The 26,242-nt window shown below is 51.0% G+C and overlaps 1 protein-coding gene across 1 annotated transcript; it reads left to right on the top strand.

The window, feature by feature from the left end:
• Positions 1 to 1,183: 1,183 nt before the first annotated feature.
• LOC145339272 (properdin-like) lies at positions 1,184 to 22,058 on the top strand. Its single transcript, XM_080183686.1, has 11 exons — positions 1,184 to 1,236; positions 1,350 to 1,456; positions 1,859 to 2,009; positions 2,828 to 2,988; positions 4,485 to 4,655; positions 6,002 to 6,199; positions 6,731 to 6,904; positions 12,701 to 12,889; positions 15,095 to 15,209; positions 20,126 to 20,266; positions 21,983 to 22,058. The coding sequence occupies exons 1-10, from the start codon at positions 1,184 to 1,186 to the stop codon at positions 20,259 to 20,261; spliced, it is 1,455 nt and encodes a 484-aa protein (XP_080039812.1). The 3' UTR covers positions 20,262 to 20,266; positions 21,983 to 22,058.
• Positions 22,059 to 26,242: the final 4,184 nt, after the last annotated feature.

Raw genomic sequence — 26,242 nt, 5'->3', positions numbered from 1 at the left:
CCCCTGGGCTCTTAACTCCAGTAGTGTCGGAGCCGTTTGGGCAGTGTTAGCCCAGACTATGAATGAATGAACAGCTGCAATAAAGACCGCTGAATGTTCAAGTACCCAAGTCCCCCTCGTCGATCTTTCTGCTCCCTTAGAAGAAATCCAGAAAGTTCTGGTAAATATATTTTCCCATTCTGGGCTCTGTGCAACTCAAATTATTTCCTTTCATTTGGGATATTTTGTAAATTATTTGAAATATTGAATAAATCTCCATATTTGAATTCTGTGTGAATTTCATCCCCTCACATCCTCCTCCCCCTCCTGCTCTCCCGTCTCCTCCCTCATCTCTTCTTCCCTTTCCGCTCATCTTCCTCCTCCCACCTCTCTCCCTTGTCCTCCGCTTCTCTCCTCCCTCCTTTGCCTCTCTCACTCCTCCTCCCTCTCACATCCTCTTCTGCCTTTCTCTCTCGGGGGCCGCATGCTGGCACAGTGGGTTAGCACTGCTCCCTCACAACGCCAGGGACTTGGGTTCGATTCCCGGCTTGGGTCACCGTCTGTGCGGAGTCTGCACGTTCTCCCCGTGCCTGCGCGGGTTTCCTCCGGGTGCTCCGGTTTCCTCCCACAGTCTGAAAGATGTGCTGGTTAGGGTGCATTGGCTGTGCTAAATTCTCCCTCAGTGTAACCCAACAGGTGCCAGAGTGTGGCGACTAGGGGATTTTCACAGTAACTTCAATGTAAGCCTACCAATAAATAAATTTTAAAAATTTCAGAATACATTAAACTTTAGAAAACTCATCTTCCGCCTCACTCACACCATCCTGCTGTGTCAACACCTTTCTCATTGGCACTGGGGGGAAGGAGGAACCAGTCCTCCACATCCCCCTTGCTCCCCCTCTCCTCCACTCCTCCCCTTCTCCTCTCTCCCCTCCCCTCTCTCCCTCCTCCTCCCTCCCATTCCTGCTCACAGTATGAATAATATTTACATTTCCTTGCTGCAGCGTGGGCAGCCTGGCGCTGCACTGGGCAGACCCTCACACTCTCTCTCCCTCTCTGTCAGTCTGCCAAGTTGCTTTCTGCCTCCCTCCTGTCGAAGCACAGATCCTGCAGGGTGGTGAGACTGGAGGTTCTGAGACTCCCTCTCATTCTGCCTGCTCTGGCTGAGGGGAATGTGGGCTTGTGCCACTGTTTTGGGACAGCAATGTCTGCCACAAAGGGTCAACTCTGGTTCCTGGTAATGTTACTGGTGTGGAGGTGACGGATTCCCCGAGCAAACATTGGGTAATCAGAGCCAGTCCACTCTGCAAGGTCAGTGAGCTTGGGGACGTTTACTTCCCACTAAATGTTGCACTTTGCACACCTTACAGTACCTTCACCATCGCCAGTCAGAGCCTGAGGCAGTTCCCAAACTCCAACATGAACAACAGGATCCTGCTGCTTATCACCATCCTCTGTCTCCTGACCACAGCCACAGGTACCAGTGTTCAGTGTGTTCTTAAAATTCAGTGTGGTGTCAGAGATAGCCCCACAGAGAGAGAGAGAGAGAGAGGGCAGGATTTTATAGCCTCACCCATCCCAAAACCGTAAAATCTCACCCGAGGTCAACAGACCTCCTCAATGTCTGCCCCTCGCCTGCTCCGATATCTGTGGCAGGCAGAACAGTAAAATTCCGGCCAGTGTCTGTCTGAGATAGTGCTTGTTCAGACACTGTCTGCACCTGTGTCCGTCCTTCGATCGTGCGCTACCTGTATCTACAGTGTTAATGGTCAGCATTGAGGCTTCCCTAGTTACGGTTTATTCCTCCTCCACTGAACCACTCTGTTAGCAAGCTTGCCAGAGTCAGTGCAAGGTGCTTTAATAATCTGTCCTGTGTCAGAGGCAGTGAAGGTGAGCTGTTTCAGTGGAGTGGACAGTCAGACAGGGAGGTGTGTCGATCTGATTGGACCTGGCATTGAACAAGAGGATTGTTGTCTGAATATCAACTACTGCTTTCAGCTGGAAGAAGGTGGGATCTCACACTCCTGCAGGTGAGTCACACACGCAAACTATTTCTCCCAATCCCAAGCTATATCTGTCCTGAGAGTGTTTGTTGGGGACAGTGTAGAGGGAGCTTTACTCTGTATCTAACCCCGTGCTGTACCTGTCCTGGGAGTGTTTGATGGGGACAGTGTAGAGGGAGTTTTACTCTGTATCTAACCCCGTGCTGTACCTGTCCTGAGAGTGTTTGATGGGGGACAGTGTAGAGGGAGCTTTACTCTGTATCTAACCCCGCGCTGTACCTGTCCCGGGAGTGTTTGATGGGGACAGTGTAGAGGGAGCTTTACTCTGTATCTAACCCTGTGCTGTCCCTGTCCTGGGAGTGTTTGATGGGGACAGTGTAGAGGGAGCTTTACCCTGTATCTAACCCCGTGCTGTACCTGTCCTGGGAGTGTTTGATGGGGGACAGTGTAGAGGGAGCTTTACTCTGTATCTAACCCCGTGCTGTACCTGTCCTGGGAGTGTTGATGGGGACAGTGTAGAGGGAGCTTTACTCTGTATCTAACCCCGTGCTGTACCTGTCCTGGGAATGTTTGAAGGGCCTCCTTCTGCACTTTGGGGTTCTATGATCTATGAACATGCATTAGTTCAGATTAAAATTAGCATAATAACTCTTCTTGTGCTTCAGTTACAATTAGAGGACACCAGTTACAGACAGTACAGCACTGATAAAATGCTAGGACCTGCTCAGAAACCTTGCAGAGAAACATGACTGAAAATCATTTCTTTAAGGCTCAGTATTGTGAATGGTATTTGTGATTCTCTGTGCGGTATCCGATTTATTGAGAATGTTTCTGTGACCGCCTAGCCCAATTGGGCAGTGGACAGAGTGGACCAAGTGGTCAGCGTGTACGGTGAGCTGCAAGGAGGGAGTACAGCAGCGCCGGCGAACGTGCTACGGGAAGGGGCGATGCACTGGTCACGAAAGTCTACAGGCAAGACCTTGCATTGAACGCAAATGTTGTGTGGGTGAGTAACCGGGCTCAGGTTAACCCAGGGTAGAGTATGAGGAATAGAGACATAGTGTCAGTGAATTGGAGAGTGCCCACAGAACACGAGGTGATCAACTGAATGGGGCTGCGTCTCCGGGCCGTCGGCCGGGGCTGCGTGTACACAAAACTTAGAACAATACAGCACAGGAGCAGGCCCTTCGGCCCACCGTGTTGTGCCGAACATGAGGCCAAATTAAACTAATCCCTATTCCCTGCCCTTGCTCCATATCCCATGTTCCTTGCACATTCATGTGCTTATCTAAAAGCCCCTTAAATGCCCCCATCGTATCTGCCTCCAACACCACCCCCGGCAACATTCCAGACACTTACCACTCTGTGTAAAAAACTTACCCCTTGCATCGCCTCTGAACCTTAACCACGTGCCCCCTAGTATTAGACATTTCAACTCTGGAAAAAAGATTCTGACTGTCAACACTATCGATGCCCCTCATCATTTTATACATTTCTATCAGGTCTCCCCTCAGCCTCCGCCGCTCCAGAGAAAACAATCCTACTTTATCCAGCCTCTCCTTATAGCTCAAACACTCCAATCCAGGCAGCATCCTGGTAAACCTCTTCTGCACTCTCTCCAAAGCCTCCACATCCTTCCTGTAACGTGGCAACCAGAATTGAATGCAATTCTCTAAGCGCAGCCTCACCAAAGTTTTATAAAGCTGCAACGTGATATCCTAACTCTCGCACTCAGCGCCCTGACCAGTAAAGGCAAGTGTGTCATACGCCTTCTTTAGTACTTGTGTGGCCACTTTGAGGGAGTTATGGACTTGAACCCCAAGGTCCCTTTGTACATCAATGCTGCTTGGGGTCCTGAACTGCTGAGGACTCTGGGGTCTGTACTTGTTGGAGTTCTGGCTACGCCTATCATGAGGGACCTTGTTGAAAACCTTACTAAAATCCATGTTGATAACATTCATTGCTCTGCCCTCATCAATCACCCTCGTCACTCGTCCTCCCCCCACCCACCACCACCACCACCACCGAAGGAAATCGATCAGGTTGGCAAGATATGATCTGCCCACACAAAGCCATGCTGACTTTCCCTAATCAGGCCAAAATTTTCCAAATCCTGTCCCTAAGAATCCTCTCCAATAGCTTCTCAACCACTGATGTGGGATTCAACAAGCTATAATTTCCTGGATTATCCCTTTTTCCCTTCCTTGAACGGAAAAAAAACATGGTTGCCAGTCATCTGGGACCTCTCCAGTGGCTAGCGAGGATAGAAAGATCATTGTCAGGATCCCTGCAATCTCTTCTCTTGCCTCTCCCAATAACCTGGGGTAGATCCCATTGGGCCTTGGGGACTTATCCACCTTAATGTTCTCCAAGAGACACAACACCACTTCATTCTGGGCTATTGGTTGCGTTTGTATTTCCCACCTAATGCGCGGGGCCACATTTTATTCTGTCATATGGGTCTGCATTCCAAAGTGATCTTCTCTCTGTTCTATGTTCTAGTTGATGGTGGGTGGAGTTTGTGGTCTGACTGGACCCACTGTTCAGTCACATGTGCCATTGGTCAGAAGAAGCGAACTCGCAGCTGCTCAAACCCTCCCCCTTTGTGTGGGGGCCGATGTTACGGACTTGACTCCGAGGTTGAAAGATGTGATACCAAACGGATCTGTCCCAGTGAGTGTGAATCTTCATCACCCTCCCTTCTCTCTGTTGTTCTCCTTGCCCTATCTCGTTCTCTGAATCTCCCTCCCCCCTCCTGCCCCCACCCCTCTCTCTCTCTCTCTCTCTCTGCTTCTGTCTATCCATCGGTCACTCTCACTTGCCTGGGATTTATCTGCATTTTGTGTTTGTCTCTGTCTGCATATTGCACAGACATTGGGCTGTTTTGTACACTTGTTGAAGAAACTGTTTGTTACAGATGTTGGAGGTTGTATTTTGGACAGATGTTGTGTTTTATACAGGCATTGGGCTGTATGCTTTGTACAGATGTTGGAGCTGGAGTTTTGCACAGGTGTCGGGGATGATGTGTGTTGTACAGATGTCGGGGATGATGTGTGTTGTACAGATGTCGGGGATGATGTGTTGTACAGATGTCGGGGATGATGTGTGTTGTACAGATGTCGGGGATGATGTGTGTTGCACAGATGTCGGGGATGATGTGTGTTGCACAGATGTCGGGGATGATGTGTGTTGCACAGATGTCGGGGATGATGTGTGTTGCACAGATGTCGGGGATGATGTGTGTTGCACAGATGTCGGGGATGATGTGTGTTGCACAGATGTCGGGGATGATGTGTGTTGCACAGATGTCGGGGATGATGTGTGTTGCACAGATGTCGGGGATGATGTGTGTTGCACAGATGTCGGGGATGATGTGTGTTGCACAGATGTCGGGGATGATGTGTGTTGCACAGATGTCGGGGATGATGTGTGTTGCACAGATGTCGGGGATGATGTGTGTTGCACAGATGTCGGGGATGATGTGTGTTGCACAGATGTCGGGGATGATGTGTGTTGCACAGATGTCGGGGATGATGTGTGTTGCACAGATGTCGGGGATGATGTGTGTTGCACAGATGTCGGGGATGATGTATGTTGTACAGATGTCGGGGATGATGTATGTTGCACAGATGTCGGGGATGATGTGTGTTGTACAGATGTCGGGGATGATGTGTTGTACAGATGTCGGGGATGATGTGTGTTGCACAGATGTCGGGGATGATGTATGTTGCACAGATGTCGGGGATGATGTATGTTGTACAGATGTCGGGGATGATGTGTGTTGTACAGATGTCGGGGATGATGTATGTTGCACAGATGTTGGGGATGATGTGTGTTGCACAGGTGTTGGGGATGATGTGTGTTGTACAGGTGTTGGGGATGATGTGTGTTGTACAGGTGTTGGGGATGATGTGTGTTGTACAGGTGTTGGGGATGATGTGTGTTGTACAGATGTTGTTTGGCTGTAGATTACATTGTCTATTCATTGAGTTGCTCTAACCAGCCCTTATATTTGACAGCCCATGGATCCTGGTCACCGTGGGGACACTGGACCTCGTGTAGTCAAACCTGTCAAAATGAAAGACCCAAATTGGTTCCAGTCCGAAGGCGAACTCGGCTTTGCAACAACCCAGCACCTTCTGTGCATCCACCTGGTGATCCTTGCCCTGGAAGCAACACAGAAACCAATCCATGTGACTTCCTACCATTCTGTCCCAGTGAGTTCCAGCAGATTTACTGATTAAACCTGGGAACTCTACCCACGGCGCAGGGACACCAGGGGAAGGGCCCCCACGGCGCAGGGGCAACAGGGGAGGGGCCCCCACAGTGCAGGGACAACAGGGGAGGGGCCCCCACAGTGCAGGGACAACAGGGGGAGAGCCCCCACGGTGCAGGGACAACAGGGGAGGGGCCCCCACAGTGCAGGGACAACAGGGGAGGGGCCCCCACAGTGCAGGGACAACAGGGGAGGGGCCCCCACAGTGCAGGGGCAACAGGGGAGGGGCCCCCACGGTGCAGGGACACCAGGGGGAGGCCCCCCACGGTGCAGGGATAACAGGGGAGGGGCCCCCACAGTGCAGGGGCAACAGGGGAGGGGCCCCCACGGTGCAGGGGCACCTGGGGAGGGCCCCCACGGTGCAGGGGCAGCAGGGGGAGGACTGGACAGTACAGGCAACAATTTGGTCTTTGTCAGTGAATGATTTGGTTCTGGTTGCTCTCTGCCCCTCTCTATCCCTCTTTGTGTTTAGTTGCAGGGCATTGGGGAGCCTGGACTGAAGTATCACAGTGTTCTACAACCTGTGGTATTGGGAAAGTTCGTCAGGAGAGGCGATGTGACCAACCAGCTCCCAAGCATGGTGGCGCTGATTGTCCTGGGATTTCTGTGAAGAATGTTCCCTGCAACACCAAGGTCCATTGTCCAGGTAGGAAGGAGAATGTTGCTCTGTCTGGGGAGGAATTTGCACTGTTTGATGTTGGAAATGGGGAGGTAATGGAGACTCTGATGGTCTTAAAAATGGACAAATCCCCAGGTCCGGATGAATTGCGCACTAGGCTGCTGTGGGAGGCAAGGCAAGAAATTGCAAGGGATCTGATGCAAGTTTTTAATTCCTTTCTGGCGATAGGGGAAGTGTAGTAAGAAGTCTCACAACACCAGGTTAAAGTCCAACAGGTTTATTTGGCAGCATGAGCTTTCAGAGTCTTAGGCTCCTTCGTCAGGTGAGTGAGGACTTGTGTTCACAAACAGGGCATATAAAGACACAAACTCAATTTCCAAAATAATGGTTGGAAACGAGTCTTTACAGGTAATCAAGTCTTAAAGATACAGACAGTGTGAGTGGAGAGAGGGTTAGGCACAGGTTAAAGAGGTGCGTATTGTCTCCAGCCAGGACAGTTAGTGAGAATTTGCAAGCCCAGGCAAGTCATGGGGGTTACAGATAGTGTGACATGAACCCAAGATCCTGGTTCCGACCATCCTCGTGTGTGGAACTTGGCTATCAGTTTCTGCTCATTGATTCTGCATTGTCGTGTGTCGTGAAGGCCGCCTTGAAGAATGCTTACCCAAAGATGAGATTTGCAAGCCCAGACAAGTCGTGGGGGTTACAAAATCTCACCAACTGTCCTGGCTGGAGACATAGAACATAGAAAAACTACAGCACAAACAGGACCTTCGACCCACAAGTTGCACCGATGATATCCATACCTACTAGGCTTACCTATAACTCTCAATTCTATTAAATCCCATGTACTCATCCACAAGTCTCTTAAAAGACCCTATCGAATCTGCCTCCCCCACCACCGACGGCAGCCGATTCCACTCACTCACCACCCTCTGAGTGAAAAATTTACCCCTGACATCTCCTCTGTACCTACTCCCCAGCATTTTAAACCTGTGTCCTCTCATAGCAACCATTTCAGCCCTTGGAAAAAGCCTCTGAGAATCCACCTGATCAATACCTCTCAACATCTCATACACTTCTATCAGGTCACCTCTCCTCCTTCGTCTCTCTAAGGAGAAAAGACCGAGCTCCTTTAACCTATCCTCATAAGACATGCCACCCAATCCAGGCAACATTCTTGTAAATCTCCTCTGCACCCTCTCAATAGCTTCCACATCCTTTCTGTAATGAGGCAACAAGAACTGAGCGCAGTATTCCAAGAGAGGTCTGACTAGGGTCTTACAAAGCTGCAACATTATCTCCAGACTCCTAAACTCAATACAAACAAAAGAACAAAGAACAAAAAAATCAGCCTGGGAAACAGGCCCTTCGGCCCAACGAGCCCACGCTGCCATCTCAACACCACCAGTCCACCTCTCTACCCATGACCCCTGTCTAATGCTTTATGGCCATCCAGATTGAGGGAAACTGATTTAGGGACAATTTATTCCTGGCAATCAGCCTAACAGCACATCTTTGGGGTGTGGGAGGAAACCGGAGCACCCGGAGAAAACCCACGCAAGCACGGGGAGAATGTGCAAACTCCCACAGACACCGACCCAAATCCATGTGTCTGCACAGCAATCAGCGATAGTCACTGAGCTGTCGTCTTGCTCAGTATCTTGTCCAGTTTAGGCACACACTAACGACATGAAGCACTAGACCAATCTCGAACAACCAAGAGCAGCCCCAGTACAACCCATTGTGTGTATGCCCCTCGTTGGACACCCTCGATTAATGAAGGCTAGTACACCAGACACCTTCTTAACCACATCCTCTACCTGCGAGGCTGATTTAAGAGTCCTATGAACCTGAACCCCAAGGTCCTTCTGATCCTCTACACTGCTAAGAGTCTTACTCTTGATATTATACTCCTTCATCCCATTTGACCTGCCAAAATGGACCACTACACATTTATCCGCGTTGAAGTCCATCTACCACTTCTCCGCCCAGCCTTGCATCCTATCTATGTCACGCTGCAACCTCTGACATCCCTCCAAACTATCCACAACACCACCAACCTTCGAGTCGTCAGCAAACTTACCAACCCATCCCTCCACTTCCTTATCCAGGTCATTTATGAAAATGACAAACAGCAAGGGTCCTAGAACAGATCCCTGGGGCACTCCACTGGTGACCGACCTCCATACAGAAAAAGACCCATCCACAACCACTCTCTGCCTTCTGCAGGCAAGCCAGTTCTGGATCCACAAGGCAACAGCCCCACGTCCTCTCACTTTCTCAAGAAGCCTTACATGGGGGACCTTATCGAATGCCTTGCTGAAGTCCACATAAATCACATCTACTGCTCTTCCTTTGTCAATGTATTTAGTCACATTTTCAGAGAGCTCAAGCAGGCGTGTAAGGCATGATCTGCCTTTGAGACAATACACACCTCTTCAAACTGTGCTTAACGCTCTGTACACTCACATTGTCTACACCTTTAAGACTTGATTACCTGTAAAGACTCGCATTCCAACCATTATTTTGTAAATTGAGTTTGTGTCTTTATATGCCCTGTTTGTGAACACAAGTCCTCACTCACCTGACGAAGGAGCTCTGAAAGCTAGTGCTGCCAAATAAACCTGTTTAACCTGGTGTTGTGAGACTGCTTACTGCACTTATGCATCTCCACATCCCAGGGGAAGTAGCAGAGGACTGGAGGATGGCTAATGTGGTTCCACTCTTCAAGAAAGGTGGTAGAGACGAGCCAGGAAATTATAAACTGGGGAGTCTCACGTCAGTGGTGGGGAGAAACCTACGAAACAGCAAATGAATCTCCACTTGGAAAGGCATGGGTTAATTAGGGAGAGGTGGCATGGCTTTGTCAGAGGGAGGTCATGCCTAACAAATTTGATAGAATTTTTCAAAGTATGAGGCTGAGGGTAGTGCAGTTGATGTGGTTTATATGGATTTTAGCAAAGCCTTTGACAAGGCCCCACATGAGATCCTGATTGAGAAGGTTAAAGCACACGGAATTCAGGGAAACTTGGTGAGATGGATCCTAAATTGGCTTAGTGATAGGACAGAGAGAGGTGGTAGAAGGCTGCTCGAGTGACTGGAAACCGGTGTCCAGGGGTGTACCACAAGGTTCAGTGCTGGGTCCCTTATTATTTGTTATCTACATATGTGATATTGATAGGAACGTGGGGGGAATGAGAGGCAAGTTTGCCGGGTGGTTAGTGGTGAAGAAGATGGCTGTAGGTTACAGGAAGGTATGGATGGGTTGGTCAGATTGGTAGAACAGTAGCAGATGGTATTTCACCCTGATAAGGTGCGAGGTGATGCACTTTGGAAGAAGTAACAAGGCAAGGGAGTATTTAACGAATGGCAGGACACTGGAATTTAGAAGAATGAGAGGGGATCTCACGGAAACATATAAAATCCTGAGGGAACTGGAGAGGCTAGATGCAGGAAGAATGTTCCCGATGTTGGGGAAGTCCAGACCTAGGGGTCACAGTCTAAGAATAAAGGAGTAAGCCATTCAGGACTGAGATCAGGAAGAACTTCTTCACTCAGAGAGTTGTGAACCTGTGGAATTCTCTACCACAGAAAGCCAGGGGCCAGTTCATTAGAGGGAGCTGGGTGTAGCCCTTGTAACTAAAGGGATCAAGGGGTTTTGGAGAGAAAGCAGGAATCGGATACTGAAAGTGCATGATCAGCCATGATCATATTGAAAGGTGGGGGCAGGCTTGAAGGGCTGAATGGACTACTCCTGCCTCTGTGTTCTATGTTTACTGGGAAGCTCAGAGGAACAGGGGGATCTTGGTGTAATTATTCACGGATCCCTGAAGGCAGCAGACTAGGTAAATGGGATAGTTAAGAAGACACAAAAGCAAATGACTGCAGATGCTGGAATCAGAAACCAAAAGGGAAAACATTGAAAATCTCAGCAGGTCTGGCAGCATCTGTAAGGAGAGAAAAGAGCTGATATTTTGAGTCCAGATGAGCCTGTGACAAAGGTATTCTGGTCTCGAAACGTCAGCTCTTTTCTCTTTACGGATGCTGCCAGACCTGTTGAGATTTTCCAGCATTTTCTCTTGTAGTTAAGAAGGCGTTTGGGACATTTGATTTTAACCACTCGTGGCTTTAGAGCACGAGCTAATGTTGGAGCTGTCCAGAATGTTGGTGAGGCCACAGCTGGAGTACTGTGTGCAGTTCCGGTCTCCTCGCTATCGGGAGGATGTGATAACACTGGAGTGGGTACAGAGGAGGATGCTGTCTGGGGTGGAGCGTTTGAACTGTAAGCAGAACTGGGTAGGTTCGGGTTGTTTTCTCTGCAGCAGGGAAGGTGGGGGGCTGGGCACACGATTGAAGTGTGTAAGATTCTGGAGGGTATGGACAGGGTGAGTGGGGAGCATCCCCTTGGCTGAGGGGTCAATCATTAGTGGGCACAGTTTTAGGGTGAGGAGCAGAAGAGAGGGATTTGAGAAAAAAACTTCTTTACTCAGACGGCACGGCCGGAGAAGAGAGCAGAGGCTGGAAACCTTACAACCTTTAAAAAGTATTTGGATTGGTACTTGAAACATTAGAAAATTCGAGGATATGGGACAAGTGCAGAATTAGTGCCACTTTAGTGCTGGTTACTGTTGGTGCAGACTCGATGGGCAGTACTGTACAATTCTCTGACTCTGACTGGGGTGGAGGGAGAGTGATACCTGTGTCTATCCGAGGCAAATAATCAGTGAGAAAGGTCTCGCTCTGATTCTGACTGCACTTCCCAGGAGGGGGAAGTCAGTTACCCACCACTGAGACAAACATGTTCCACCACAGAGCGAAGGGTTTGGGTACCCCATCCAATGGCGATCCATCCAGACACAGGTTCCCATATCTCAGAACTGGGTGGGCAAGTGGTCAGTGATGGGGAGGGTCTGTGACAGGGGGGGGGGGGGGCGGTGGTTTATTCTTAATTTATTTGTAGGACATGGGCGTCACTGGCTGGGCCAGTATTTATTACCCGTCCCTAGCTGCCCCTTGAGAAGGTGGTGGTGAGCTGCCTCCTTGAATCGCTGCAGTCCACGTGCTGCACAATGCCGTTAGGGAGGGAATTCTAGGATTTTGACCCCAGCCCACGGTGAAGGAACGGCCGATATATTTCCCAGTTGGGATGGTGAGTGACTCGGAGGGGAACCTCCAGGTGGGGGGTGTTCCCAGGTATCTGCTGCCCTTGTCCTTCTAGGTGGTAGAGGTGGTGGGTTTGGAAGGTGCTGCCTAAGGAGCCTCGGTGAGTCGCTGCAGCGCATCTTGTAGATGGTACACACGGCTGTCACTGTGTATCGGGGGTGGAGGGAGTGAGTGTTTGTGGTTAGTGTGTCGATCGAGCGGGGCTGCTTTGTCCTGGATGGTGTTGAGTTTTTCGAGGGTTGTTGGAGCCCCACTCATCCAGGCAAGTGGGGAGTATCCCATCACACTCCTGACTTGTGTCCTTGTAGATGGTGGACAGGCTTTGCGGGGAGTCAGGAGGTGAGTTACTCTCCACAGTACCTGTCACGGGGAGTATCTGTCATGGGGAGTGTCTGTTGTGGGATGCAATACTGGGTGCTCCAATGCTGGGGTGGGGTGTTACATTGCTGTGGGCTTGTAATGGAGATTAGTTGAGTGTTGCGTTATTAAATGGATCTATTACTGGATGCTGCATCGCTGTGTATGTGTTGTATTGTTGAATGCTACATGGTTGCTCTGTGTGTGTGTGTGTGTGTGTGTGTGTGTGTGTGTGTGTGTTTTGCATTGCTGGAGGTTGATCCCATTTGCTGTTGTTGTTAAATTTCCGTTGTGTTCCAGTTGATGGATTTTGGAATGCTTGGTCACGGTGGACTGATTGCGTGCGTTTGGACTGGAATATCTCATGTCGGCAATATGTGGGACAGCAGAAGAGAACCCGAACGTGCCTGGGTCGCAAATATGATGGCAAAGCGTGCCCAGGACAGATTGTGGATGTTCGCTCCTGTTATAACAACGACAACTGTTGGTGTGAGTACGGGTGTTAGTCTAAAAAAATTCATCAGTAAAGGGATTGGGTACAGGAATGGATCAGACAGACGGGAGTGGATTCTGGACTGACTGTGTGAAAGAGAGTGTGTGAGAGAGACTGAGTGTGTGTGCACACGCGGGAATGAGTGTGTGTGCGCACGTGCAAGTGTGTATCTGTGCTAAAAAGAGTCAGCAAAAAACATTGGCCAGCAGACTTAAGGAAAATCCCAAGGCTTTTTACACATAAAGAGCAAGAGGGTGGCCAGGGAGAAGGTTGTCCAACTCGAGGACAAGGAAGGGAATTCTTGCATGGACCCAGGGGAAATGGGTGGGGTATGAAATGAGTTCTTTGCATCAATATTCACCAAAGGACTTGGTGGAGGATGAGTCTGGAAAAGGGTGTGTGGATAGTTTGGGTCATGTTGAGATCAAAAAAGAGGAAGTATTGGGGGTTTTGAGAAACATTAAGATAGACAAGTCCCCAGGGCCTGATGGGATATACCCCAGAATACTGAGAGAGGCAAGGGAGGAAACTGCTGGGGCCTTGAGAGAGATCTTTGTATCCTCACTGGTTACAGGGAAGTCCCAGAGGATTGGAGAATAGCCAATGTTGTTCCTCTGTTTAAGAGGGGTAACAAGAAATAATCCAGGTAATTACAGGCCGGTGAGCCTTACAGCAGTGGGAGGGAAATTATTGGAGAGGATTCTTTGAGACAGGATTTATTCCCACTTGGAAATAAGCAGATGTATTAGTGAGGGGCAACATGGTTTTGTGAAGGGGAGGTCGTGTCTCACAAACTTGATCGAGTTTTTTGAGGAAGTGATGAAGATGATTGATGAGGGTGGGGCAGGGGATGTTGTCTACATGGATTTCAGTAAGGCCTTTGACAAGGTCCCTCATGGCAAACTGGCGCAGAAGGTGAAGTTGCACGGGATCAGAGGTGAGCTGGCAAGGTGGATACAAAACTGGCTCGGTCACAGAGACAGAGGGTAGCAGTGGAAGGATGTGTTTCTGAATGGAGGGCTGTGACAAGTGGTGTTCCTCAGGGATCAGTGCTGGGACCTTTGCTGTTTGTAATATATATCAATGATTTGGAGGAAAATGCAACTGGATTGATTAGTAAGTTTGTGGACAACACAAAGGTTGGTGGATTTGCGGATAGCGATGAGGACCATCAGAGGATACAGGGATATAGCATTTTTATATCAGTTGGAGACTTGGGCGGAGAGATGGCAGATGGAGTTTAATCCGGACAAATGTGAGGTAATGTATTTTGGAAGGTCTAATACAGATAGGAAATATACAGTAAATGGCAGAAACCTTAAGAGTATTGATTAGCAGAGAGATCTGGGTGTACAGGTACACAGGAGACTGAAAGTGGCAATGCAAGTGGGGAAGGTAGTCAGGAAGGCATACGGCATGCTTGCCTTCATCGGCCGGGGCACTGAGTTTAAAAATTGGCAAGTCATGTTGCAGCTTTATAGGATCTTAGTTAGGCTGCACTTGGAATATTGTGTTCAATTCTGGGTCACCCACACTACCAGAAGGATGTGGAGGCTTTGGAGAAGGTGTAGAAAAGATTTACCAGGATGTTGCCCTGGTACGGAGGGCATTAGCTATGAGGAGAGGTTGGAGAAACTTGGTTTGTTCTCACTGGAGTGATGGAGGTTGAGAGGGAGACCTGATAGAAGCCTACAAAATTACGAGGGACAGAGTGGATAGTCAGAAGCTTTTTGCCCAGGGTGGAAGAGTCAATGACTTGGGGGGGCAGGGGTTTAAGGTGCGAGGGACAAAGTTTAAAGGAGATGTACGAGACATGTTTTTACACAGACGGTAGTGGCTGCCTGGAATCTGTTGTGAGGGAGGGAGTGGAAGCGGATACGATAGTGGGTTTTAAGGGGCATCTGGACAACTACATGAATAGGGTGGGAATAGAGGGATATGGTCCCCGGAAGGGGAGGGGGTTTTAGTTCAGTCGGGCAGCATGGTCAGTGCAGGCTTGGAGGGGCCGAAGGGCCTGTTCCTGTGCTGGAATTTTCATTGTTCTTTGCTCTTTTGTGTGTGCGATGGGAGTGGATTGTGATTTGGGGACAGGCCTGTGTGCCTTGTGTCTGTCCCTGGCTGTGCCAGTGAGGTTGTGCTTGGATTGGGAATGGACAAAGTGACGATGATTAACCCCCAGCAAATCCTCCTGTTAATCACAGATGGGAAAGGGATTTGGTCGGACTGGACTTCCTGGAGTTTGTGTCACCCTCCCTGTGGAGCCGGGAGCATTCGAAAGCGGACTCGAACCTGCGAACCGATCTTCCCTGATTACCCGTGAGGCTCGAGCGCTCAATCTCTATAACAGCGCTGTGATCAAGATTAATACGGCACCATGGGGAAGATTCTGTCATTACCCTGGAGCTCTCAGGACACAGGGCGCGGGGGCACCAGGGGCAGGGCCCCAGGGCACGGGGGCACCAGGGGCAGGGCCCCAGGGTGTGGGGGGCACCAGGGGCAGGGCCCCAGGGCGCGGGGGCACCAGGGGCAGGGCCCCAGGGTGTGGGGGCACCAGGGGTGGGACTCCAGGGCGCAGGGGGCACCAGGGGCGGGGCCCCAGGGCACGGGGGGCACCAGGGGCAGGACCCCAGGGCGCAGGGGGCACCAGGGGTGGGGCCCCAGGGTGTGGGGGGCACCAGGGGCGGGACCCCAGGGTGTGGGGGGCACCAGGGGCGGGACCCCAGGGCGCAGGGGGCACCAGGGGAAGGGCCTCGCCGCGCAGGGACAGCAGGGGGAGGGTCCCGTGGAGCAGGGACAGCAGGGGGAAGGGCCCCGCAGCGCAGGGGCACCAGGGGAAGGGCCCCGCAGCGCAGGGGCACCAGGGGAAGGGCCTCGCGGCGCAGGGACACCAGGGGAAGGGCCCCGCGGCGCAGGGACACCAGGGGAAGGGCCCCGCAGCGCAGGGACACCAGGGGAAGGGCCCCGCGGTGCAGGGACACAAGGGGGAGGGCCCCGCGGCGCAGGGACACAAGGGGGAGGGTCCCGGGGCGCAGGGACAGCAGGGGGAGGGCCCTGCAGCGCAGGGACACCAGGGGAAGGGCCCTGCGGCGCAGGGGCACCAGGGGAAGGGCCCCGCGGCGCAGGGACACAAGGGGAAGGGCCCCGCGGCGCAGGGACACAAGGGGGAGGGCCCCGCGGCGCAGGGACAGCGGGGGGAGGGCCCCGCGGCGCAGGGACAGCAGGGGGAGGGCCCCGCGGTGCAGGGACACCCTCTAATACAATGTTGTGATTGAGGGTAGGATCACCCAAGAACAAGGGAGGGAATTTGTGCCTGGAGGCTGAGAAGGTGAGTGCAATCTTGACTAAGTACTTTGTGTCAGTATTCAACAAGGAGAAGGACACAGAACAGTGAGATTAGTAAGAAGTCTCACAACACCAGGGTAAAATCCAACAGGTTTATTTGGTAGCCCGAGCTTGTGAAACACTGCTTCTTCATCAGGTAAGTGATGAAGACTCACCTGACTTTACCCTGGTGTTGTGAGACTTCTTACTGTGCCCACCCTAGTCCAACACCGGCATCTCCACATCAGTGAGATTAACATGGAGCTTACTAACATGCTAGAGCATTCTGAGATCAAGATAGCAGTGGCGTTGGAACTCTTGAAGAGTGTTAAAGTCCCCAGGACCCAATGGGATCTATCCCAGGTCACAGAGAGAGGCAAGAGAGGAGATTGCAGGGATCCTGACAATGATCTTTGGACCTCACTAGCCACTGGAGAAGTCCTGGAGGACTGGCGAGCAGCTAATGTTGCTCCTCTGTTCACGAAAGGAAAAAGGGATAATGCAGGGAATTATAGTCTGTTGAGTCCCACATCAGTGGTTTGAAAGCTATTGGAGAGGATTCTCATGCGCATTTGGAAAGACATGGGCTACTTTGGAAATAATCAGCATGGCTTTGTGCAGGGCAGGTCATGTCTTACCAACTTGATTGATTTTTGTTGGGGAGGTTCAAAGAAGTTCCAAAGAACTTCTACAAATACATAAAGGGCAAAAGAATAACTAGGGAGAGAATAGGCCCTCTCAAGGATTAACAAGGCCTTTGACAAGGTACCGCATGGTAGGTTGTTGCATAAGGTTAAATCTCACAGGATCCAGGGTGAGGTATCTAAATGGATATAAAATTAGCTTGTTAACAGAAGCCAGAGGGTGATTGTAGAGGGTTGTTTTTCAAACTGGAGGCCTGTGACCAGTGGTGTGCCTCAGGGATCAGTGCTGGGCCCACTGTTATTTGTCATTTATATTAATGATTTGGATGAGAATATAGGAGGCAGGGTTAGTAAGTTTGCAGATGACACCAAGATTGGTGGCATAGTGGACAGTGAAGAATGTTATCTCCAATTGCAACAAGATCTTGATCAATTGGGCCAGTGAGCTGACGAATGGCAGATGGTGTTTAAGTTAGATAAATGCGAGGTGATGCATTTTGGTCGATTGAACCAGGGCAGGACTTAGTTAACAGTAGGACAGTGGGGAGAGTTACAGAACAAAGAGTTCTTGGGGTACATGTTCATAGCCCCTTGAAAGTGGAGTCACAGGTGGACAGAGTGGTGAAGAAGGCATTCGGCATGCTTGGTTTCATTGGTCAGGACATTGAATACAGGAGTTGGGATGTCTTGTTGAAGTTGTACAAGACATTGGTAAGGCCACACTTGAATACTGTGTGCAGTTCTTGTCACCCTATTGTAAAAAGGACATTATTAAACTGGAAAGAGTGCGGAAAAGATTTACTAGGATGCTACCAGGACTTGATGGATTGAGTTATAAGAAGAGGTTGAATAGACTGGGACTTTTTTCTCTGGAGTGTAGGAGGCTGAGGGGTGATCTTATAGAGGTCTATAAAATAATGAGGGGCACAGATCAGCTAGATAGTCAATATCTTTTCCCAAAGGTAGGGGAGTCTAAAACTAGAGGGCATAGGTTTAAGGTGAGAGGGAAGAGATACAAAAGTGTCCAGAGGGGCAATTTTTTCACACAGAGGGCGGTGCGTGTCTGGAACAAGCTGCCAGAGGCAGTAGCAGAAATAGGTACAATTTTGTCTTTTATAAAGCATTTAGATAGTTACATGGGTATAGAGGGATATGGGCCAAATGTGGGCAATTGGGATCAGCTTAGGGGCTTTAAAAAAAGGGCTGCATGGACAAATTGGGCCGAAGGGCCTGTTTCCATGCTGTAAACCTCTATGACTCTATGAGGTGATGAGGGTGATCGATGAGGGTAGAACAATGGATGTCGTTCACATAGATTTTAGTAAGGCTTTTGACAAGGTCCCTCCTGATCAGCTTATCCAGAAAATTAAGGTGCATGGGATCCACGGAGACTTGGCCACTTGGATACAGAATTGGCTGGCCCATAGAAGTCAGAGTGTAGTGGTGGAGGGTTTTTTTCTGGCTGGAGGTCTGTGACTGATGGTGTTCCGCAGGGATACAGACTGGCACCTCAGCTGTTTGTGATAAATATAAATGACTAAGATGAAAATGTAGATGGGTGGGTTAGTAAGTTTGCAGATGACACAAAAATAGATGGCATTGTAGATAGTGTAGAAGGTTGTCACAGAATACAGTGGAACATAGATCAGCTGCAGATATGGGTGGAGAAATGGCAGATGGAGTTTAATTCGGGCTAGTGTGAGATGCTGCACTTTGGGATGTTAAGGGTAAGTATACAGTTAATGGCAGGACCCTGAACAGCACTGATGTACAGCAGGATCTTGGGGTTCAAGTCCAGAGCTCTGTGAAAGAAGCCACACAAGTAGATCGGGTGGGAACGAAGGGTATGACACGCTTGCCTTTACTGGTCAGGGCGCTGAGTGTGAGAGTTAGGATATCACGTTGCAGCTTTATAAAACTTTGGTGAGGCTGCGCTTAGAGAATTGCATTCGATTCTGGTTGCCACGTTACAGGAAGGATGTGGAGGCTTTGGAGAGGGTGCAGAAGAGGCTTACCAGGATGCTGGATTAGAGGATTTGAGCTATAAGGAGAGGCTGGAAAAGTAGGGTTGTTTTCTCTGGAGCAGCGGAGGCTGAGGGGAGACCTGATAGAAATCTATAAAATGATGAGGGGCATTGATAGTGTTGACAGTCAGAATCTTTTCCCCAGAGTTGAAATGTCTAATACTAGGGGGCACGTGGTTAAGGTGAGAGGGGGAAAGTTCAGAGGAGATGTGAGGGGTAGGTTTTTTACAGAGTGGCAGGTGTTTGGAACGTGCTGCCAGGGGGTGGTGATGGAGGCAGATACGATGGGGGCGTTTAAGGGGCTTTTAAATAAGCACAGGAATATGCAAGGAACACGGGATATGGAGCAAGGACAGGGAACAGGGATTAGTTTAATTTGGCCTCATGTTCGGCACAATGTGGTGGGCCGAAGGGCCTGTTCCTGGTCTTTACTGTTCAGTGTCCTACAATTAAGCTTAATATGGCCTGAGACTGCCCCGAAACTCCAAGGAACAATGGACCAGGGACACAAGGGGGAAGGGCCCCGCGGCACAGGGACACCAGGGGAAGGGCCCCGCGGCGCAGGGACACCAGGGGAAGGGCCCCGCGGCGCAGGGACACCAGGGGGAAGGGCCCCGCGGCGCAGGGACACTAGGGGAAGGGCCCCGCGGCGCAGGGACACCAGGGGAAGGGCCCCGCGGTGCAGGGACACCAGGGGAAGGGCCCCGCGGTGCAGGGACACCAGGGGAAGGGCCCCGCGGTGCAGGGACACCAGGGGAAGGGCCCCGCGGCGCAGGGACACCAGGGGAAGGGCCCCGCGGCGCAGGGACACCAGGGGAAGGGCCCCGCGGCGCAGGGACACCAGGGGAAGGGCCCCGCGGCGCAGGGACACCAGGGGAAGGGCCCCGCGGCGCAGGGACACCAGGGGAAGGGCCCCGCGGCGCAGGGACACCAGGGGAAGGGCCCCGCGGCGCAGGGACACCAGGGGAAGGGCCCCGCGGCGCAGGGACACCAGGGGAAGGGCCCCGCGGTGCAGGGACACCAGGGGAAGGGCCCCGCAGCACAGGGACACCAGGGGGAAGGGCCCCGCGGCGCAGGGACACCAGGGGGAAGGGCCCCGCGGCACAGGGACACCAATGGAAAGGGCCCCGTGACGTCGGGGCACCAGGGGAAGTTGGTGAGTTGTACAACAGAGCGTGGGAGACAGTAATCAGGGATCTGGTTGAATTTTCCTCCATGAATTACTGGATTCACTGTGTTGTAGAAAGGAGAGAGGAGTGCAGAAAAAAGTGCAAATATTTTTCTGGGGGTACCCTATCTTCGACTGTGATGAGCTCCATGGAGAACAGATGGAACTGAGTGAGAAGTTACCCTGTCATAATGTTCCAGCCTGCAAGTGACAGAGGTGAGTGAGTGGGGGTTGCCCCAGCCCCCTCTTCGCAGCGCGCACACACACACACACACACACACACACACACACACACACACACACACACACACACACACACACACACACACACACACCAACTGACTCACACTGGGGTGTGGGTCCCACACACACTGACTCTGACTGGGGTCCCACACACACTGACTCTCACTGGGGTACGGGTCCCACACACACTGACTCTCACTGGGGTACGGGTCCCACACACACTGACTCTCACTGGGGTACGGGTCCCACACACACTGACTCTCACTGGGGTACGGGTCCCACACACACTGACTCTCACTGGGGTACGGGTCCCACACACACTGACTCTCACTGGGGTACGGGTCCCACACACACTGACTCTCACTGGGGTACGGGTCCCACACACACTGACTCTCACTGGGGTACGGGTCCCACACACACTGACTCTCACTGGGGTACGGGTTCCACACACACTGACCCTCACTGGGGTACGGGTCCCACACACACTGACTCTCACTGGGGTACGGGTTCCACACACACTGACCCTCACTGGGGTACGGGTCCCACACACACTGACTCTCACTGGGGTACGGGTCCCACACACACACTGACTCTCACTGGGGTACGGGTCCCACACACAGTGACTCTCACTGGGGTACGGGTCCCACACACACTGACTCTCACTGGGGTACGGGTCCCACACACACTGACCCTCACTGGGGTACGGGTCCCACACACACTGACTCTCACTGGGGTACAGGTCCCACACACACTGACTCTCACTGGGGTACGGGTCCCACACACACTGACCCTCACTGGGGTACGGGTCCCACACACACTGACTCTCACTGGGGTACGGGTCCCACACACACTGACTCTCACTGGGGTACGGGTCCCACACACACTGACTCTCACTGGGGTACGGGTCCCACACACACTGACTCTCACTGGGGTACGGCTCCCACACACACTGACTCTCACTGGGGTACGGGTTCCACACACACTGACCCTCACTGGGGTACGGGTCCCACACACACTGACTCTCACTGGGGTACGGGTCCCACACACACACTGACTCTCACTGGGGTACAGGTCCCACACACACTGACTCTCACTGGGGTACGGGTCCCGCACACACACTGACTCTCACTGGGGTACAGGTCCCACACACACACTGACTCTCACTGGGGTACGGGTCCCACACACACTGACTCTCACTGGGGTACGGGTCCCACACACACTGACTCTCACTGGGGTACAGGTCCCACACACACTGACTCTCACTGGGGTACGGGTCCCGCACACACACTGACTCTCATTGGGGTACGGGTCCCACACACACTGACTCTCACTGGGGTACGGGTCCCACACACACTGACTCTCACTGGGGTACGGGTCCCACACACACACTGACTCTCACTGGGGTACGGGTCCCACACACACTGACTCTCACTGGGGTACGGGTCCCACACACACTGACTCTCACTGGGGTACGGGTCCCACACACACACTGACTCTCACTGGGGTGCGGGTCCCACACACACTGACTCTCACTGGGGTACGGGTCCCACACACACTGACTCTCACTGGGGTACGGGACCCACGCACGCACTGACTCTCATTGGGGTCCCACACATACTAGGTGTTTATCTGTGTTGATTCTGAGGGATTGTGTTGGTTTGTTATTAATGAAGATGCTTTTATTCACAGGACGATGCTCTGAATGAAAACTGGATTTTGGATCTTGTTTATCATCCATCTATCAGGATCGATGGATTTATTTTCTGATTTGTCTCTGCAATCCACAATCTTAATGTGTCCCAACTCGCCAAGCAACTGTGTGTGTGAATATCTCTCCATCTCATAACTTTGCCTCTCTCTGTCCGTCTCTGTCTCCCTTTCTCTGTTTCTCTCTCTATTTAATTTCCCATTAATATTAATCTCACAGTAAAACAGTGTTTTGCAACATCTGAGTGTCTCTGTGAAATCTTTGGTTTATTTTCTCGGGCCTGTCACAGTAACAGAGACATCGCCCGTCTCCTTCAGCTTTCTGCTCAGTTTTCTGTTATTCCCCTATCCCCAAATCCATCCATCCATACACCCTCACACCCCAAAGCCCTTCCCCTGGCGTCCCTGCGCCGTGGGGCCCTTCCCCTGGTGTCCCTGCGCCGTGGGGCCCTTCCCCTGGTGTCCCTGCGCCGTGGGGCCCTTCCCTTGGTGTCCCTGCACCGCGGGGCCCTTCCCCTGGTGTCCCTGCACCGCGGGGCCCTTCCCCTGGTGTCCCTGCACCGTGGGGCCCTTCCCCGGCATCCCTTCGCCCTTCCCCTGGCGTCCCTGCGCCGCGGGGCCCTTCCCCTGGTGTCCCTGCACCGCGGGGCCCTTCCCCTGGTGTCCCTGCGCCGCGGGGCCCTTCCCCTGGTGTCCCTGCGCCGCGGGGCCCTTCCCCTGGTGTCCCTGCGCCGCGGGGCCCTTCCCCTGGCGTCCCTGCGCCGCGGGGCCCTTCCCCTGGCGTCCCTGCGCCGCGGTGCCCTTCCCCTGGCGTCCCTGCGCCGCGGGGCCCTTCCCCCTGGTGTCCCTGCGCCGCGGGGCCCATCCCCTGGTGTCCCTGCGCCGCGGGGCTCTTCCCCTGGTGGCCCTGCGCCGCGGGGCCCTTCCCCTGGTGTCCCTGCGCCGCGGGGCCCTTCCCCTGGTGTCCCTGCGCCGCGGGGCCCTTCCCCTGGTGTCCCTGCGCCGCGGGGCCCTTCCCCTGGTGTCCCTGCGCCGCGGGGCCCTTCCCCTGGTGTCCCTGCGCCGCGGGGCCCTCCCCCTGGTGTCCCTGCGCCGCGGGGCCCTCCCCCTGGTGTCCCTGCGCCGCGGGGCCCTTCCCCTGGTGTCCCTGCGCCGCGGGGCCCTCAGTTGAATTTTTGAGGAATATTTGAACTTTCTCCGTCTTGTATCATCTGTTTGGCCAAGTTCGTTGCAGAGACATGAAAATGCAAGATCTTTCTCTTCTCAGTATGCCCCACCCTGCTTTGATTTCAAAATAGAATGGTTGCAGATTGCGAAACCCGGGCACTGTAATAGCATGTAAAGATTTCCAATCTAAGAGACAATTTAGCATGGCCAATCCCCCTAACCGGCACGTCTTTGGACACTAAGGGGCAATTTAGTATGGCCAATCCACCTAACCTGTGCATCTTTGGACACTAAGGGATAATTTAGCATGGTCAATCCAACTAACCTGCACATCTTTGGATTCTAAGGGACAATTTAGCATGGCCAATCCCCTCAACCAACATGTCTTTGGACACTAAAGGGCAATTTAGCATGGCCAATCCACCTAATCTGCACATTTGTGGACTCTGAGATCAGCAGCAGAAATGGCAGATGATTATGGGTTAGTTCATAAATCAATGTTTGCTTTTTGATCTCAGTTTCAATCCTCAGGCAGCAATGGCAAAGGAAACCTCGTTGAAGACAGTGAGGACAATATGCTGCAGGTTAAAATGGAAACATATGAGGGTAGAAGAGAGATACAAAACCTTGAATGTTTTTCTTGTCTTAAAGTAGGACACAGAGTTGCAGTGTTGGTGGTTTAAGAAATGCACTGGGAAGACAGACGTGGTACAACAGGATAAGCTGGTGGGGTTTGTTAAAGTGGTGAAGGAAAGATCAATGGAATGTAACAGTTTACTCATGTGTACCCAGAGGAGTGGGTAAAGAAGATGAAATTTTGAGATCCGGGAGCGAGACAATCTGTGATGGCAAGAGATGATGAGTTGTGTAGTTTAGAAGGAGTATGACCAGAAAAGACGGTAATATGTGTAATACAGGGTGAGAAGAGTAGAGTACCATTATATAAGGTGAGATTGGAGGGCCCAGTGAAGAGGTAACAAGACCAAGAGAGAAATTTTCTTGTCCATGAATAGTGGTTATCTTGGGCAATGATGTAGCTGTGAATGATGCCTACTGTGGTTGAAATGCCAATGGAGAATCAAAGAACTGAGTTGCTTAAGAATGCGTATCCTAGGATTTTCCCAGCTGTGTGGCAACAAGGTCACGAAGACACAGATTGAGACAAGAGGAAGAATCAAAGAGTGAAGATAAAGAAGAAGCAGTTCAAATATCAGATATGATTTTTGATTGGATGGTTGAGAGACAGCATGAACAAGAGGATGATGAAGCTGATATCTTTAGTTCAGGAAAGTTGGCAGAATTACAGCAGAATGATGCAGAGATAAAGTCATTGTATCAGAAAGTGTACACAGAAGAAAAATCTGAGTGTATACTTGAATGTTATTACATTAAAAATGATATTTTAATGAGGGAATGGAGATCTTTATGTATTCAGGCGGATGAAAATTGGGCAGAAGTTCATCAAGTGGTGTTGCTGGTAGAGTATAGAAATGGGGTGTTGCGAATAGTACAATGAGGTACCAGTAGGCGGTCATTTGGGAGCAATGAAAACTCGAGCTAAAATACAAAAACATTTTTATTGGCCTGGACTGCATAAAGAGTTAAGTTTTGTCAGTCATGTTATACATGTCAGGTCACAGGGAAACCTCAAACAATGGTAAAACCAGCGTCCGAATACCATAGCACTTGAGGAGCTTTTTACAAGGGTCCTAATTGATTGCACTCAAATGAAAATTGGGAATCAATATCTATTGACTATAATGGATGTGTCTACTCGGTTTCCAGAGGCCATTCCAATACACAGTCTTACAGCTTAAAGGATTGTAGAGGAGTTAGTTAAAACTTTTACTAGATATGGACTACCCACAGAAATACAATCAGATCAAGGATCAAATTTTACATCAAACTTATTCAAGGAGGTTATGGATAGTTTAGTAGTAAAACAATTTAAATCAACTGTGTACCATCCAGAATCACAAAGAACATGAGCGCTGTGGTATCAAACTTGACAATGCCAAGAGTTTATTGTCAAGATTATCCAGAGGACTGGGATAAAGGAATTCCATTTGTACTCTTTGCAATTAAGGATGCACCTAATGAGTCAACCAAATTCACTCCATTTGAATTGATTTTTAGTCACAAAGTAAGAAGACCAATTAAATTGATTAAAGATGGATGGTACAGTTCCAACAACACTCGAGAAGCTTGACACAATCCAGGACAAAGCAGCTCCGCTTGATTTGCACATCTACAAACATTCAATCTCTCCACCACTGACGCTCAGTAGCAGCAGTGTGTACTCTCTACAAGATACACTGCAGCAATTCACCAAAGATCCTTAGACAGCACCTTCCAAACCCACGACCACTTCTATCTGGAAAGACAAGGGGCAGCAGATAAATGGGAATACCACCACCTGCAAGTTTCCCCCCCAAGCCACTCAGCGTCCTGACTTGGAAATATATCACAGTTCCTTCACGATCGCTGGGTCAAAATCCAGGAATTCTGCCCCCCCCCCTCCCCCGCACCCCTCAACAGCACTGTAGGTCAACCCACAGCACGTGGACTGCAGCGATCCAAGAAGGCAGCTCACCACCACCTTCTCAACAAGGGAAGGGCAATAAATGCTGGCCAGCCAGTGAGGAACATGTGCCACAAATGAATAAAAAGCGAAATTGATGAGTCAGCGTTCTGAGACTACATTACAGGACTGTGTGTGTCAAATTTTAGGAAGGGATTGACCAGGGCTGGTGAGTTGGCCAGACAACATTTAAAAGCGGCACAGTGTGTGATGGAAAAGGAGCAGATAGAGATCAAAAATTCATAATTTTGTTAATGGAAAGTACTAGTGGTAGGTGAACATTTGAAAACAAGGTTTAGTGGGCCTTTTCAAATGGAAAGGAACTTTAATGAGATGAATTATTTGATAAGAATGCGAGATAGAAGGAAAGCTGACAGAGCGTGTCACACGAATACGTTCAAACAGTATTTTGATAGGGAAGGAAACGAGAAGAAGGATGTGTTATTTGTTACAACTCAGAGTGAAGAAATTCCTCAGACTAGATTGGGCAATGA

This window comes from Carcharhinus amblyrhynchos, unplaced genomic scaffold, assembly GCF_965287045.1.
Source record: "Carcharhinus amblyrhynchos unplaced genomic scaffold, sCarAmb.v2.hapA scaffold_375, whole genome shotgun sequence".
Taxonomy (NCBI): Eukaryota; Metazoa; Chordata; class Chondrichthyes; order Carcharhiniformes; family Carcharhinidae; genus Carcharhinus; species Carcharhinus amblyrhynchos.
Note: the sequence above shows the minus strand (reverse complement) of the source record. Positions and strands in the feature narration are given on the sequence as shown.

Coding starts and splice junctions, on each gene's coding strand:
- LOC145339272 (XM_080183686.1), top strand. CDS start 1,184: ATGTCTGCCACAAAGGGTCAACTCTGGTTCCTGGTAATGTTACTGGTG. Junction 2,989..4,484: donor TGAACGCAAATGTTGTGTGG/GTGAGTAACCGG, acceptor TCTATGTTCTAG/TTGATGGTGGGTGGAGTTTG. Junction 15,210..20,125: donor CCGATCTTCCCTGATTACCC/GTGAGGCTCGAG, acceptor ACTGTGTTGTAG/AAAGGAGAGAGGAGTGCAGA.